At 49.0% G+C, this 15,442-nt stretch overlaps 7 protein-coding genes across 7 annotated transcripts; 5 read left to right on the top strand and 2 right to left on the bottom strand.

The window, feature by feature from the left end:
• Nucleotides 1–529: 529 nt before the first annotated feature.
• On the top strand, nucleotides 530–2,247 carry M406DRAFT_295763 (alpha/beta-hydrolase; the record flags this gene model as incomplete). The annotated part of the gene is made up of 2 exons (XM_040919211.1): nucleotides 530–546; nucleotides 620–2,247. The coding sequence occupies exon 2, from the start codon at nucleotides 628–630 to the stop codon at nucleotides 2,245–2,247; it is 1,620 nt and encodes a 539-aa protein (XP_040773014.1). The 5' UTR covers nucleotides 530–546; nucleotides 620–627.
• A 717-nt stretch (nucleotides 2,248–2,964) lies between these two features.
• M406DRAFT_266603 (uncharacterized protein) lies at nucleotides 2,965–5,107 on the top strand (the record flags this gene model as incomplete). Its single annotated transcript, XM_040917813.1, has 5 exons — nucleotides 2,965–3,015; nucleotides 3,094–3,143; nucleotides 3,223–3,740; nucleotides 3,870–4,394; nucleotides 4,455–5,107. The coding sequence occupies 5 exons, from the start codon at nucleotides 2,965–2,967 to the stop codon at nucleotides 5,105–5,107; spliced, it is 1,797 nt and encodes a 598-aa protein (XP_040773013.1).
• A 20-nt stretch (nucleotides 5,108–5,127) lies between these two features.
• On the bottom strand, nucleotides 5,128–5,839 carry M406DRAFT_334068 (uncharacterized protein; the record flags this gene model as incomplete). Its single annotated transcript, XM_040920899.1, has 4 exons — nucleotides 5,128–5,288; nucleotides 5,482–5,634; nucleotides 5,727–5,775; nucleotides 5,819–5,839. The coding sequence occupies 4 exons, from the start codon at nucleotides 5,837–5,839 to the stop codon at nucleotides 5,128–5,130; spliced, it is 384 nt and encodes a 127-aa protein (XP_040773012.1).
• Nucleotides 5,840–6,458: 619 nt separating this feature from the next.
• M406DRAFT_265806 (uncharacterized protein) lies at nucleotides 6,459–7,526 on the top strand (the record flags this gene model as incomplete). The annotated part of the gene is made up of 1 exon (XM_040917764.1): nucleotides 6,459–7,526. The coding sequence occupies one exon, from the start codon at nucleotides 6,459–6,461 to the stop codon at nucleotides 7,524–7,526; it is 1,068 nt and encodes a 355-aa protein (XP_040773011.1).
• A 1,713-nt stretch (nucleotides 7,527–9,239) lies between these two features.
• M406DRAFT_266996 (MFS general substrate transporter) lies at nucleotides 9,240–11,225 on the top strand (the record flags this gene model as incomplete). Its single annotated transcript, XM_040917849.1, has 9 exons — nucleotides 9,240–9,442; nucleotides 9,508–9,611; nucleotides 9,660–9,708; nucleotides 9,763–9,878; nucleotides 9,937–10,068; nucleotides 10,129–10,169; nucleotides 10,229–10,354; nucleotides 10,413–10,745; nucleotides 10,806–11,225. 9 exons carry the CDS (start codon nucleotides 9,240–9,242, stop codon nucleotides 11,223–11,225), a joined length of 1,524 nt encoding a protein of 507 aa, XP_040773010.1.
• Nucleotides 11,226–11,493: 268 nt separating this feature from the next.
• M406DRAFT_295760 (amidohydrolase 2) lies at nucleotides 11,494–12,628 on the bottom strand (the record flags this gene model as incomplete). The annotated part of the gene is made up of 1 exon (XM_040919210.1): nucleotides 11,494–12,628. One exon carries the CDS (start codon nucleotides 12,626–12,628, stop codon nucleotides 11,564–11,566), a length of 1,065 nt encoding a protein of 354 aa, XP_040773009.1. The 3' UTR covers nucleotides 11,494–11,563.
• A 1,175-nt stretch (nucleotides 12,629–13,803) lies between these two features.
• Nucleotides 13,804–15,230, top strand: M406DRAFT_267105 (histidinol dehydrogenase; the record flags this gene model as incomplete). The annotated part of the gene is made up of 3 exons (XM_040917856.1): nucleotides 13,804–14,162; nucleotides 14,212–14,911; nucleotides 14,973–15,230. The coding sequence occupies 3 exons, from the start codon at nucleotides 13,804–13,806 to the stop codon at nucleotides 15,228–15,230; spliced, it is 1,317 nt and encodes a 438-aa protein (XP_040773008.1).
• Between the last annotated feature and the right edge of the window lie 212 nt (nucleotides 15,231–15,442).

Here is a 15,442-nt window from a genome sequence, read left to right as displayed (position 1 = left end):
TAAACCTATCTACACAAGTGCCTAAGAATCTAGCAATGCTAGAAGCTCGCTGGCTGTCGGGCACAGTGCTTTCCATAAACTCCTTTCTACTAATTAATTCAGTCAAGTGTCATCGTATATTTTTCTAAAGCGAAGCAGACCGGACTTGTGAAGCCGACTCGGAAATTAGTGCATATAATAACTCCGGAACATATCTTGCCCCCTGTATTCGGCGATGATACACCAAGCCTCGGTGATCCGAGCTTATGCAGCCCCAGCCACATAGCAATAATGATCCGCGTGGCAGTGACGGCATATGTACGAGTTTGTCAAATTATTACGGACCGCAACACCTTGAGCTTCTCGATTATAGTACGGGTAAATTCTATAAATAGGTGTTGTGAACATCTTTGTGGTTTTCTTCACGATTCTGCCGTCGCCCACATTCCAGGTCCAACGTTTCTTGCTCTACTAAATGACTCGGTCTTATTTAGGATTAGAATAACAAGTAATCGAGTGGGGAGGTAAAGGCATTGCACACACCAAGTATATAAATCTTCTAAGAAGGCAAGTCGAGAAGCACAATCCTTGGTCATATCACCCATAATCACTGTCTCCTTGGTCTCATCAGTGACACTAGATTCCACAATGCAGCTTGTTCCCAAAGCAGCCACCGCGCTTGTAGCGCAATTGTTTGCCACGGGCATAAAGGCAGCTCTCTACGAACAGATTATTGAGACCAAATACGGTCCTGTCCAAGGCGTTGCTGCATTTAACAGCACTTCTGGCCCATCAGCCAACATCTCCAACTGGGATGAGATCACAACTTTCAAGGGAATCCCATTCGCAGCGTCAACCGCCGGCGAGAACAGATGGAAACCACCACAGCCACCTGTTGCTTGGAATGACACTCTAATAGCCGACTCTTTTGGCCCTGAATGTCCCAGTGGCATATCTATTGCCGGTACCTACGTTAGCGAGGACTGCCTTACTGTCAATATTTGGACCCCGGCGAACTCCACCGGCGCGAAATTGCCTGTGATGATATGGAGCTACGGAGCTGGCACCACCTCTTCGGACGATAATTACGATGGAGGTGGTATCGCTGCAAAAGGCGTTATCTTCATCAGCTACAATTACCGGACCGGTCCTTGGGGGTGGCTTTCCCTGCCAGAGCTAACTGCTGAGTCCTCTACCAACTCATCTGGCAACTATGGTCTCATGGATCAAATTCAGATCTTCAAGTGGGCCAAGGAAAATGTGGCTGCGTTTGGTGGCGACCCAGACTCTATCACAGCGGTGGGCCAGTCTTTTGGTTCCGCTGCGGTATACCACCTTATCAACAGTCCTCAAGCCAAGGGCCTTTTCAAGGGAGCCATCTGCGAGAGTGGCATCAAAGACCCCTACGACCCTACAATGTCCGGCTTTGCCAACTCATATATGAACCAATCCTACTCTTATACCTTCAGTGAGACTTATGCCTCTAGTCTTAACGCCACGACCGTCGCTGAGCTGCGTAACCTTACCACCGACGTCCTCGCAACCGGAACCGGGGTGAGCGATTTTTCAGGTTTCCAGCCAACATTGGACGGTTATTACATCCCCACAACCTACTACGAGAGCCTGCTCAACGGCCCTGTCAACGACGTTCCCCTGCTCGCTGGCAACAACAAAGACGAAGACGGCGCCACTCCCACCGTGAACACCACAGTCGAAGCTTACGAGGAGGCTACGAATAGCACGTACGGCCCGTACGCAGCGGCTCTTCTCGATCTTTACGACGGAAGCACCAATGACACGGCCGCTGACGACGCGACCAACGCTCGGGCCCGCGACATCGCACGGATCTCAACCTGGTCCTTCGCCCAGCGTTGGAACAAGACTGCCTCAAGCCCCATGTACGTCTACTACTGGGATCACGATCTTCCGGGCTCGGACGACGGTGCTGGCCACGCTAGCGAGATCTCCTACGTCTTGAGCAACCTGTACGCGGTTACGTCAACGCCGTGGGCGACTGCTGACTATCTGATCGCCGACATCATGTCAAGCTACTGGGTCAACTTCATCAAGACGGGGAACCCTAACACGGGCGGCACGTATAGCGGTGATCTCGCTGGCTGGAGGCCGCAGACTGAGCTGACCACTAATACATCGTTTCATGTTGGGCCCGACGACCCGAATTTATATGGGCAGGTACCAATTGCGGACCCTCAGCAGGTGCAGACGCTCTATGAGTGGTTTCACTGGGCAACACCGAATCCTTGGTAAAAGGCGGCGACGGAGTGACAATAAGGGTGCGGCTCTTGTGCTCTTGTCTGTATCGTGCACCGACTTGTAGAGATCGGACGGATAGGCTACTGCTCCCTACGTCCAATCGATAGATCTAGGTCTTTAGCTGCAAATCTATGTATTGTCATTATTCTCACGACGCTGCAATAGCCAGAGAGTGCTCACTTGTTGAAGGCGGCGCTTTAATAATAAGAGCTCATCCTTGGCACCACTTTTTTGCTGCGGTAGCATCACCTTTTGTAAACAAACCCCCTTTTTCACCCCGCATTTATAACCCACTTATTGTATGACCCCATGCTTAGCTCCATTTCCCCACGTTTCCTTCTATGAATGCTTTTCCAACTTTCTTCTACATTCATCCAACGAGGACACAACAGCAGAACTTTGCAGCAACCTGAGAGATGGCGGCAAGAAAGCGTTCTTGGGTCGAAGCAAATCTTGGATCCGAGTCTGAAACCACGTTTTCCAAGAATGTCATTCAGCCACAACAGCTATCCGGTAACGACACCATATCGCCGCCAAGAGCGGAGCCGGCAGGACATCAACGCCATGCTCGCAATGAATTGATGGCGCAGCATACACCGACCGTTTCCCGCAAGATCCGTGCATGTGCTGCCTGCCGAAAGCAGAAAGTGCGTATAGACGCTCTAGCTTCAAGTCGTGCAGACTGCTGACATCTCGCAGATTAAATGTATCATGGATGAAAACACTGGCCCTCCTTGCCGAAGATGCGTTGAGAAGAATCTTGTGAGCATTAGTCTCGCCTGCATACACAAATCTGGTTACTTTTTCAATACTCAGAAGGGGAAGCTTACACCATTTTAGGGTTGTGTGCTCAACAAGAACTTGCAGACGCTGATAAGCGAAAGGTCACAGTTCGTGCATCCCTCACGTATCTATCGATGAAATTCACTCTGAATCCGAGCTGATATGCAATGGCATTTGAACATATAGGTCGACTATGGCCATGGTTCACGACTTGGAAATGATGCATACAAGCCTCCAGAATGTGCTCAAAGCAATGGATCTGCCCGTCTTATCGACATTACGAAGCTCCAAATGCTTACTACAGACATCATCACACGAGGAGGCCGGCTTATTTCGCGACAATTCTCCTGAGATATCTCTGGAATGTGACCAGGATGGCGACCAGGAGCTTCCAAAGGTGCCTATAGACTCTGTTTACCACTTAACGAAATTGAGCGCGCTCCATTCTCCAGCAGAGAGAGAAGCGGGTCCCTCGAAGCCACCGGTGAAACAGGTGGATGACCTCGTCGCCAGAGGGAATCTGTCTCTTGAGGATGCCCAACGACTGTTTCGTCTTTACATTGATCATCTGGACTTTTTCATGTACAGGATTGGTGGTCGCTATGAGACACTGGACGTGTTACGTAGAAGTTCTCGACTTCTTACCGCCTGCGTTCTCACGGTCTCAGCGCTACATGATCCTGAAAGTAACGCTATCTACGGAGGTATGTAAAGCTGTCCCAATCTCAGATGTCTCTCCGCGCCATACTGCCATAAGTCTGGGGCCAAGGTGGCCTGGGACTTTGAGATACTGTTAATGTGGGTGGCAATGAGTCTTACCATCTCCAATTTAGTTTGCAATGAAGAATTTAGGCGTCTCTTCGCTGCATCCATTTTCAAACGCCAAATCGACTCAGACTACTTGAGAGCCATGTGCATTGCATCTTACTGGCTTTCTGACATAAGCTGGGTTGTCTCAGGCTGTGCAGTACGACGAGCAGCCGAATTCAACTTGACGGGACATTACCGAAAGGCTGTGAATGAAGGGAATGAGGACTCAGCAGACTATGTACGACTATGGTATGTCTTACATATATGTGATCAGCATTCGTCGATGCTGTATGGACGCCAACCGGTGATTCGCGAAGATTACACAATTCAAGGTTGGAAGGCTTTCATAGACAAGTCTCACCCAGCGAGCGCGCTGGAAGACACCCGACTTGCCAGTCAAGTCGCACTGGTAAACATCACACAGAGAGTCCGCGATCTTTTCGGGCCTGATCTGGGCGATCCAGTCCCACAAATTTATGCGATGCAGATCGCCAACTTCGCTCACGAGCTGGATCAGTGGGTAAGGCACTGGTCTGCGATCGTAACAGGTATGTTGTGAAGACAAAGGGACTTTTCTGACTCGGGCTGCCATACTGACTAGGTCTCAGACCATCATAATCAGATTGGCGGCTTTCCTCGAAAGGGTGTCCTGTTGCATTTCCACTTCGCGAAGCTGCATCTCTACTCCCACGTGTTCAGAGGACTACGTAATGAGTGCATACCATCCCATTTCTTGGAGGCAGCGTCCTCTGCGGTCTCTGCAGCCACCTCCATTATCAACCTTCTGATAACAGACCCCGACATCCGATCGGCATTGGCAGGCATGCCCTCATACATACATTCGATGACTGGCTTTGCATGCATGTTCCTTGCTAAGCTGGCCATGATCTATGGGGGATCTCTCATTGAGAAATCGATTGTCATCGATTTGATCTCAACACTCGTCGTACTTTATCGATCTACGCCTGTAGGAGATTGGCACTTGATTCACCTCATGGCCGGTGGTCTCAAAACAGTTGTGGATAGGCTACAGAGCCCGGCAATATCGCAAATACGCGAGAGCGCATTTCTTACTGGCACTGGAGAAGAGAACGGCTCCAACATCCCTGACCAGCCGTCCGTAAACGACATCTCGCTGAATTGGGACTTTGATTTTCTTCTGGACAGCAACATGAGCCTAGGAGCTCCAGAGCTGATGTATCTGAGCACAGGGCTGAACGTGTTCGAAACAACAGATAATCTAAGTCCTACCATCTTATAGAAGAAACACTAGGTGGCGGTTCATCCCCGCCTCCCGAAGCTCTTATTGAAAAAGATCACGATCCTGCTCAGTGTCTCATCCTCCTGCAAGCCCAGGTATTCACCCTTGAACGTGTCGGGCCCCAGCTGGCCAGCTGCCGACAACAGCTTCACCTGCGGAACTTCGGGCTTCTCAACCACAACTTGGTCCGAAGTAGTCGCACCACAGTCTCTAGTACCTTCTGGACACTCAACGTCTTCTCAAATGGTTGCCCAGAAGCCTAATCCTAAAGCAATCCTTGACTATACGTCGTCGACACATAAGGGTTTGTGAGGTAGTCTTTGAACGACAAGCTCATGGCTTCAACTTACGCGAAACTGCCAAGGCATTCCTACCTTTCATTGGACGTACCTCACGATGGTGCTGCTGGCGAGTGAGCTGGCGCAACTGTATCGACTCGGTGGCTAAACACGCATCTGCTTCCCGCTTTTCGGATCCGGTCCGTTGGCCTTCAGAGGTATAGCTGTGTGTCCTAGCCAGCGTGCGTGCTTGGGAAGGTTCTTATTCTTTCTCTCAGTAACAACACAAAGATGGAAGAGTGGTTGGCGGGGTAATGCTCAAGATTCACCATGATTCCTACCTATAGGGAAAAGAGGGAAGGGGATGTCATTGCAACTTTCCACTGAAATCTATTGAAGCTTTGGGTGTTAAACGATTTTTATATATTCATACCAAGTGCATAAACTCAGTCATTGCAGGCGTCGCATCCTACTTGCAGTTCGAGAAAGAGAAATGGACTCGTATTTGTAGGGCCTATTTGCCTGTGCTTCTGCACAGACTGTTCACTCACCATCAAAACGAAGTCATTGGGCAGAACGCAGTAAAGTTAGTTCTCGCGCCTTTGGGGTTCTAATTGATAAAACCGGTAAGGTTTCCATGCTTTGAAATGCACAGCGATCTAGCAGACCTGCCTAGCATTGTTCTTGAAAGCCAACGTATTTTCTGCACCAAATAGACTAGAGAAAGTGGGACTGAGTAATACATCCCAACCTAATCATGTGTCCCACAGATAGTATGAGGGGGTTGTTGGTTACGCACGAGACATCTAGACCGAGTTTTGCCGAGCATCCACCCTTCGGCCTTCTCTCCGGCTCTCCGAAAGCGCACCTGCGGCCACTCGTCATCCGGCATCATATATGCCGGGTCGCGCTCAGGTCTTTAATAGCCATGAAATTGAATTGCACGAGACATCCGCTGTATCGGTAACGTGGCCCTGCCTAAAAGTGTACAAGGCAGAAGTGCCAGGGTATCATCTACAAACTCACCAACACCGCTCGCACCCCTAGAGCCAACGGCTTTAGTAATCATCACGATGACGAAACCAATTGTGCTGCACATTGGTGAAGCAATCAAGTACAATAAAGATTTCTACCAGGATGAATTTCTGAAGCGATTCGACGTCAGGCAGAACGAGGAGCTCGACCGTGCCTCGTTCATTCAAGCTTTGAAGGACAAAAAATATGGCAACTTTTCAGCCATCTTCCGCCCACACTTCCAGACCGGCGGCGAGATGGGTCAATGGGATGATGAGCTGATATCGCTCCTCCCGTCTTCGGTCCGAGTTTTCGCATCGGCTGGGGCGGGCTTCAACTGGGCGGACGTCGATGCGTTAGGCCATCGAAGGATCTGGTACGCCAACGGGGCAGGAGCTTCTGACGAGGCTGTATCTGACACCGGGCTGTATATGATCCTCTCCGTGTTTCGCAACTTTACTAAGTCGCAGCTCGGGGCTCGAACTTGCGATCCGGAGGTTTTTGACGCCACACACAAGGTCATCGCGACCATCTCTGCCAATCCTCGTGGTCATGTGCTTGGAATTATCGGGCTAGGGAACATCAGCAAGAAGCTAGCATACAAGGCACGGACAGCCCTTGGCATGGAAATCCACTATTATGACATTGTTCGGTCTTCCGAGGAGACTGAGAGGGAGCTTGGCGTGATATACCATGCCACGCTGCACAGCCTCCTGGCAGTTGCGGACTGTGTCAGCATACACACCCCGTTGAATGCGCACACTTATGACTTGATCAACGATGAAGCGATAGCAGCGATGAAGTCAGGGTCACGGCTCATTAACACTGCGAGAGGGCAAGTGGTAAATGAAGACGCTTTGATCAGAGCCCTTGAATCAGGCAAGATATCCGCTGCCGGGCTCGACGTACATTACCACGAGCCACAAGTTTCGAAAAAACTCGCAGCCATGGAGAATGTCACCCTGACAACACATATCGGCGGTGGCGCGCTCAACACTCGCATCAACTTTGAGCTCAACGCCATGGAGAATATTATTGCCGTTGTTGGAGGCGATGGAAGTCTCATTGGAGAACCGTTGACTCCAGTCAATAGGAAGGCATTTGAGGCAGCATCCGATCCGACATAAGCCGAAGCTGTTATCTTGAGTTTATATGTACAGTCGTCTGGTACTTGAGTAGCTGTACTGCTAACAAATACATGCCATCAATATGGTCTGGACCTTCTTGGTACTTACGTATTTCCGCATTACTGCAGTGTCTCTTGCATAATTCGTCCTGCTTAATTGACGCAAAAATGAGAAGGGAATCCATAGTTCCCCAACTCTATGCGATTCTGCTATTTGGGTATGGTGTGTTTGGAGTTGAAGCTGAGGATATGTCTTATCGACTCGGAGGCATCAGGAGTTCTTGTTTATTCTGGATTATCGTCTTGTAGTGAAACAGGATTGGGACTGATTTTAGAGGTTAGTATAGACGCGGGGCACGTACCGGCAGATAATTCCAAGTATAGGGGCCAGAGCTCAGATCATAGGTCCGACCTCGCGACTAAGATGGATTGTCTGCTGTTGTTGACTGCGGAAACCATGTCGTCCCCAGGCAGATGCTGAGTCTTTGGGCGTACAACTTAATGAGCCGAAACTGGTGAAGACATACGCTAGCTCAGCAAATTACTAGATGCCGAATTCAAGAACAGGTGACACCAGAGCGGAGGACAGACTTGTAGGAAGGGCTAGAGACGTACAGAGGAATGGCCGAATCACGATTCTACGAGTTGGGATATATTGATGCACGCCACAAGATGAGCTCGTATCTTGAGTATGTATCTGTTCTTCTTCATTGTTCTCAAAAGTCTTCGCCCGACCACTCATAGACTGGAGGCTATTGCCGAAGATTTGCAACATTGTCCATCAGATGTCGCTGATAATGTTCCTCATAGCGTCTGTATCATTCCAGCCAAACTACAGGATCAGATATTTATCCGTACTGTCTGTGATCCAAAGCAGCCAGCTACCCATGTTCAGATACAGTAGCACCACTGAAGGCAGACTAAGATCTGATCTTAAATGCTGAAGGAAATGTTGTTGTGTGCATTTGGTTCTCCCTTGGGATTGCTCTTTTCCCCACGGGGAAAATGGAGTACTTCTCCGCATTAACCCCTGCCATTTGTGTGGAGAGGAGCTTGGCTACATGGATTGTAGTGCGTACTTCGCATGAGACGCCACGTCGGACTTGTTCCCGAGAAAATTTGACAAGGAGCGTACAGCCGAAAACAATGAAGCGCTTCGACGTCCTTGTCCTTATTGTGTTGCTTCTTCTCAACTCCAGGTACAGTTGAAATGCCTCAGAACCTTACTCTGAGATTCATTTGCTGAGAGGTAGCACCCGCCCGGTAGTTCTACTTCAAATTTCATCGTATACCTGCGAACGGAGCGCGGGTAAAGAGCATTTATATTCATCGTATGAAATGTCCGACTAAGCCGAGGAAGGTGATATTCAAAGAGGGGGCTTCTACTCAAACCCAAATTAAAGCCTTGACATTGCATGTATTTCTTACAGGTACAGTATGTCAGCTACAAAAGTTCTCACTCGACGCTACCCCGCAACTCTGCACGCCATCACCTCCTGTGGAACTCCGTTTATACCCCACACGATAATCGATTTACTGTATATCGGCTTTCTTTCCGATGCTTTCGGCCTTTGACTTGTTCGCATTACTTTTTGAAGAGTCTGACCATGGTGTGGCTTTCGCCTTGTACCTCCATTAAAAACGGCTGTCTGAACACGAAAGCGGACCGTTGAATTCATACGATAAGACCACACAGCTAGCAGAGATTTGTACAATGTCCGATAAGATTGTTCAGCCAAAGAAACGTGTTGAGCACTACGACAAACCACCAAACCTTGCCTCAGACGATCTTCCTTTGCCTGAAGAGATCACCCATCTCACGCACGATGAGCAGCAACAATTGAATAAGCGCCTCACGCGAAGGCTGGATTGCACGGTCATGCCTGTGGTTTTTGTACTGTTTCTTTTAAACATTCTGTGTGTCAATACTACACCTTTATATATCTATGACTTAAACAGCACTAATCACTCGCTCTCATTAGCGACCGTAATAACATCGCCAGTGCCAAGATTACCGGATTGACAGAAACCTTGAGTATCACAGATGAGCAATACAACACATGCTTACTGATGTTCTATCTGGGATGTGAGTATATTTGCATAGCGATTTGGCGAAGATATTAACGGAAGATAGATTGCATTACTCAGGTACCGTCCAATCTAATCATTGGCAAAGTTCGCCCGTAAGTCTACTGATCGCCTGATGAAAACAAAAATATTGACACTAGGTCTTATAGGTCTTATTACATTTGTCTCCTTACTTCTCTATGGGGAGTCTTATCCTTAACTCAAGGCTTTGCCAAAAACTTTGCTCAGCTTGCATCAATCAGAGTCATTCTTGGACTTGTTGAGGGTATGAATTTCATACCTGCCAAATCTCCTTTGTGACGTCTACTAAGTTCATATATCAGCACCGTTTTTGCCAGCTGTATTTTTCCTACTTAGTTGTTGGTATACTCGAGCAGAGCTACCGCCTCGCATCGCCATCCTCTATGGAGGAAACATGTTGGCGACGGCATTCTCGGGTCTTATTGCCGCTGGAAGTACGTCAGAGTCTATTCTGGACTCAAAGGGATAGATACTGACAGAGTTCTGTTGACCAGTTACCGCTCACATGGATGGAGCTGCTGGCAGACCTTCGTGGGTGAGTATTCAAGTAGTCGAAGTTGCTTATCTCTGCGAAAGCTGACCTGAGGAACATAGGAATGGCTTTTTATCATTGAGGGCTCAATGACTGTAGTCATTGCTCTCCTTTTCCTGCCAGTTCTTACAGATTATCCGCTCCAAAGTAAACATCCTCTTATTTCGAGAGAGATGCAACTCTTTGCGGTATGTTAGCATGTCTTGTTTCTGAGTAGATAAAAATACTGATTACTCTGAACATTAGGAATGGCGAATTCGAAAGGAGAATGCTGGCATCATCGATGAAGATCCCGAATCTGTTTGGTGGGGGCTCAAGCAAGCACTCATCGACCCAAAGCTGTACATGTTTGTGATCATGCAAATGTCCCTCATCACCGCCGAGTCATTCAGCAACTTCTTCCCTTCAATAGTCGGAACTTTGGGCTACGGGGATACCGCAACCTTGCTCCTTACGTCACCTCCGTATTTCTTCGCCTTCTTCGTGTCCCTGGCTGTTTCGCTTCATGCGGCACGCAAACAAGAACGTGGTTATCACATCGCAATTCCGATGCTCTTTGCGCTACTTGGCAACCTTCTTGTGAGTATTACGACACCCGCTACAACGCCTCTTCGAAGTCTTGCTAACTAACATGCCAAGGCGATGTTTGTCCCTTCAACTGGTGGTCGGTACTTCTCAATGTTTTTGATGACCGGGGGCTCATATTCGCCTTATAATCTGTGTGTGAGCTGGGTGAGTTCTTCACTGCCACGGCCACGTGCTAAGCGTGCAGCTGCTCTGGCGATCATGAACTTTATGGGGGCTGGCGTCGCACACTTCTATACCGCCTACATGTTCCCGGATAATCAAGCTCCGAGATATTATGCTGGTGGAGGGGTCATGAGTGGTGCATGCTTGCTTTGTGCCGGCATGGCGCTCTACATCAAATTCTATCTCAAGAAACAGAACAGTAACTTTGAGGAGGAAGAGGAACGGGGTATTGTAGGTCATACTCAGGTGACGGGGTCCAAGGTGGGCCATGGCGGGGATGCAGTGGTTTCCTTTAGATATGTGCATTAACAACCCATATAAGTCTCTTCAAGGTCTTACACTCATGTTAATGTTCATTTTGTCAGTTTCTCCTGCAATATCAATTTGACATTCTCGCATATACAACACCCCTCTGCTCATCTCATGTAATCTATAACGTTATACAATGCGTATAGCGAATCCCAAGGCGACCGTGTATTTCATCGCTGAGCAGGGAGCGGACTTAAGTCAAAGAAGGCAATCAGTTCGTCAAGGGCTTCGGCGGTCTGGAAACAAAAGAGAACAAAGGTCCGAATGAACTCCCAGCTCCGAATTTAGGAGACTAGTAGAAATTTGCTAATCTGAACATACGCTCATCGCTTTTTAGATCACAAAACGGGGGCCTCAGAGTCGTGGTACTTGTCGAGCTTCAATAACGCCTTTGCATTCTCCCTGCCAATTTTCCTGTAGTTATCCAACCCGCCAACCGCATCTTTGACCTCCTCGGCTTTCCCATCCCACCAAGCAGAACAGTTCTCGATCGTCTCGTAAGGGTAGTCCACGCTGAAGAGGATGCGGTCCGCACCGATCGCATCGACTACAAATTTCAAAGACTGGGTGCAGAAGTGCCCGCTAGTGGTGACCCAGATGTTGTTTTTGAAGTAATGGTAGATATTTCGCTTGCAGATCCTTTCGTAGCCCTGCTCCAATGCGATAGGTCTCTCAACGTCCTCAATCCAGTGGTTGATACGCCAGAAGTCGAATGGGATATGCTCGCCCAGATGACCGACAATGACTTTGGCCTTGGGGAAGCGATCAAAGACCCCATTGGTAATGATACCAAGGAGGTGAAGGTTAACGCCGTTGGCGAAGGACAGAGGCGGCCCAATGAGAAACTTGCGCTGAGCATATAGTTTGTCGTAGATGATATCCGCGGGAGCAGCGGGGTGGATATATAGAGGGACATCAAGATTCTGAAGAGCCTGCCAGAAAGGATCGTACGCCGGTTGGTCATAAAACAGGTATGTCTCCCCGTTAGGGCCGGCATGCTGGAAGTCGCACAGCAGGGCGCCATGAAAGCCAAGCTCCTTGACGCACCGCGTCAACTCCTTCGCTGCCTGTACAGGATCATGCATAGAAAGGCAAGCAAAGGCCCCCAGCTTATCGGGTTTGGACTTGATCTGCTCCGCAACCCAGTTATTGGTCTCGGTAGCACGCCGTTCGGCCTCGGCCTTGTCCCAAATACCTTGAATGCCAGGTACAGTGAGAGACACGATGGTATAACCGATTCCGTATTCGTCGGCCAGCTTGACGCGCTTGTCATTGATATCGCTGATTGCGCTCATGTACCGGTGCCTATCGGACGGGTTGATATAGAAGGAGGCTTCACGCTGAGACTTGGCTTCCATACCGACCATCTCATAAGCCTCTTCTAGCGCGATCTTCCCCAACATCGTAACAATGTTGCCTGTTGAGACTTTAGAGAATGGTTCCACAGGAAGATGGTTGAATGAGCTTGGTGAGTTGCAAGTATAAAGGTGATTCGACAAACTGCTTTCGTTCTGGATAGCAACTAACATAGGATAATCACAAAATGCTCGGTGGCATCTCCCACTGCTTTATAGACTTTCATTTTCCTAGTTATGTAACATCTATTTCGCCCTTCGCTTCTTCTATAACGTGCGAAGCATAGCATTGTGGTTCTATCAAGAATGTTAGGTCTCCATATAGGAAGGGGTTGTACGGTTTTATGACTGGCATGTCGAGATCATCACCTGATGTTTTCCAAAATCTCGAGATGTTATGAAAACGAACGTCACCGTTTTATGGGCCTTCAGTCCACGTCCATCGGGATTTGCGGCGAGGAGATCCACCGCGAAAGCACCATCGCTATGCGGCATTTGAGTTGCCCCGGACCTTGTGATCTTGCAAAACGTACTTTCAAACAACATAATTGAACATCGCGACGGCTTATGACTCGAGCCGCATCGAGCATTTTCGGACATGTTCAATGGCCCACGACAGCGTGGGAGGCAATATCCATCCGATTGGGTTTGTAGATTTCGTGGATTAAGTGCATTATAGTGCAAAAAGGGTAGGTTTCGTTTTAAAGCATAATTGAATGTGTCGGTGAATTCGAGAGACAAAGGCTGTGCATGGCATGGATACGGATCGAGTAGTTTCAAAAACAGCTTAACCAAACATTCCCTTTCCCCCTCCCATCGTTTCCGCATTGGCAGAAAATGCTAACACGATGGCTGTTTGTCGGCAGACGCAGGACTCTAGTCTCGTGCACCTACGTTCGAGTCCTACCCCAATTCAAATGCTTATACAAACAGTAACGAACGCAGCCAATTAAGTACGGCGGATCGAATACGGGATTGATGTCACTGATCAACTGCCGTCCCTTTGAGCCGGCTTTTGCGAACCTACAAGGGGGCTCATCTGTGACTGTTCCGTACTTCCGACCATTCAACTGCAGTGTTGAAGACCAAAAGCCTCCCACATCCCGATACAATGGGCGGATTGCCCACATATCCGTCAGTACATAAGAATGAGGGGCCATATTGACACCTCTGGTCCCAGACTAAACTCTACCAACGCTCCAGAGAGAGCGATGACAGGCCCAATGGCTCCCCATCATCTCAAGACTGCGCGGTTGAGCGCAAACGTAGAGTCAAATCAGAAGGTCACCAGCATTGTTCAAGCAGTCATCCATGCCATCAGGGACGAAGGTGACAAGGCTGTAAGGACATACTCCCAGAAATTCGATCATTGGTCTCCGGACTCGTTCAAGCTATCTCCGGAAGAAATTCAAAACTGCATTGCCAAGATCTCCCCACAGACCGTGCAGGACATCAAGACTGCCCAAGCAAATGTTCGCAAGTTTGCCGAAGCCCAGAGGTCTTGTATCAAGGATCTCGAGATCGAGATACAACCTGGCATTGTTCTCGGACACAAAAACAATCCAATCAACCGAGTCGGCACGTAAGTAGTTCATGAGATAAACATGTGGACAGATAGCTTACTAGGTTAGATACATCCCTGGAGGCCGGTATCCTCTCCTTGCCTCTGCACATATGACGATTACTACAGCCAAAGTTGCCGGAGTAAAGCAAATCATCGCATGCACGCCTCCAATCCAAGGGCAGCTCCCCAACGCAACCGTTGCCGCAGCTCACTTTGCTGGCGCCGATGAGATATTCATCCTTGGGGGTACGCAGGCTATTGCTGCTATGGCGGTCGGTACGGAGACGATGAGAAAGGTAGACTTCATCGCCGGCCCTGGCAATGCGTTCGTGGCGGAAGCCAAACGTCTTCTTTTCGGAGACATTGGTATCGACCTTTTCGCCGGCCCAACCGAGACCCTGATCGTGGCAGATGAGCACGCAGACCCATTCACCGTTGCAACCGATTTGCTGTCTCAAGCCGAACATGGTCCGGATTCTCCTGCCATACTCATTACGACATCGGAACGTGTCGGTAAGGAAACCATCAGAGTTGTAGACAAGCTTCTTGAGAATCTGCCGACCGCCGAGGTGGCAGGGGTTGCCTGGAGGGATTTCGGTCAGGTACTTCTCGTCAATAGCACCGAGGAGGCTTTCCAGGTTGCGGACGAGTATTCGAGCGAGCATGTTCAAATCCTAACTCAATGCCCCAAAGAGGCGCTTGAGAAGATGTCCAACTACGGAGCCCTCTTCCTCGGTGAAAAGACGTGTGTTTCTTATGGCGACAAGGTAAGGCTTTTCTGGATCCTTTTCACATTTCCTCAGGAAATATTGTTCTGACGATGAATAGTGCATCGGCACAAATCATGTACTACCAACTCGCAAAGCTGGCAGATACACTGGCGGCCTGTGGGTGGGGAAGTTTCTGAAGACTCAGTCTTATCAGTATATATTGGACGACGATGCGAGCGGTGAAATGGGAAGACTCTGCGGTAGATGCTCACGGGCGGAAAATTTTGAGGGCCACGCCCGGTCCGGCGATTTGAGAGCACAGAAGTATCTGGGTGATGAGTACGAGTGGATCACGAAGGCACAGGCCGAGTATTGATGCTTGGTGAAGTCAGAATGCCAACCCGATCAACGCAGACGCTTATATGGATATTATCAAAATGATGTTACTGTACTTTTGAACGAGCTAGATACTCATGAACTCTCTTTCCGGTTTGAATTTCTGTGCTCTATTTCTTTGCATTCGATTGCGGGGTCTATTGCTGTGCAGGGTGGCCGAAAACTCTAGCTGGCCCAAAACCCCTCCCTGCG

The sequence above is a fragment of the Cryphonectria parasitica genome (assembly GCF_011745365.1).
Source record: "Cryphonectria parasitica EP155 unplaced genomic scaffold M406scaffold_8, whole genome shotgun sequence".
In the NCBI taxonomy this organism is placed as follows: domain Eukaryota; kingdom Fungi; phylum Ascomycota; class Sordariomycetes; order Diaporthales; family Cryphonectriaceae; genus Cryphonectria; species Cryphonectria parasitica.
The sequence above is the reverse complement of the archived record's forward strand: the minus strand, read 5'-3'. Positions and strand labels throughout refer to the sequence as shown.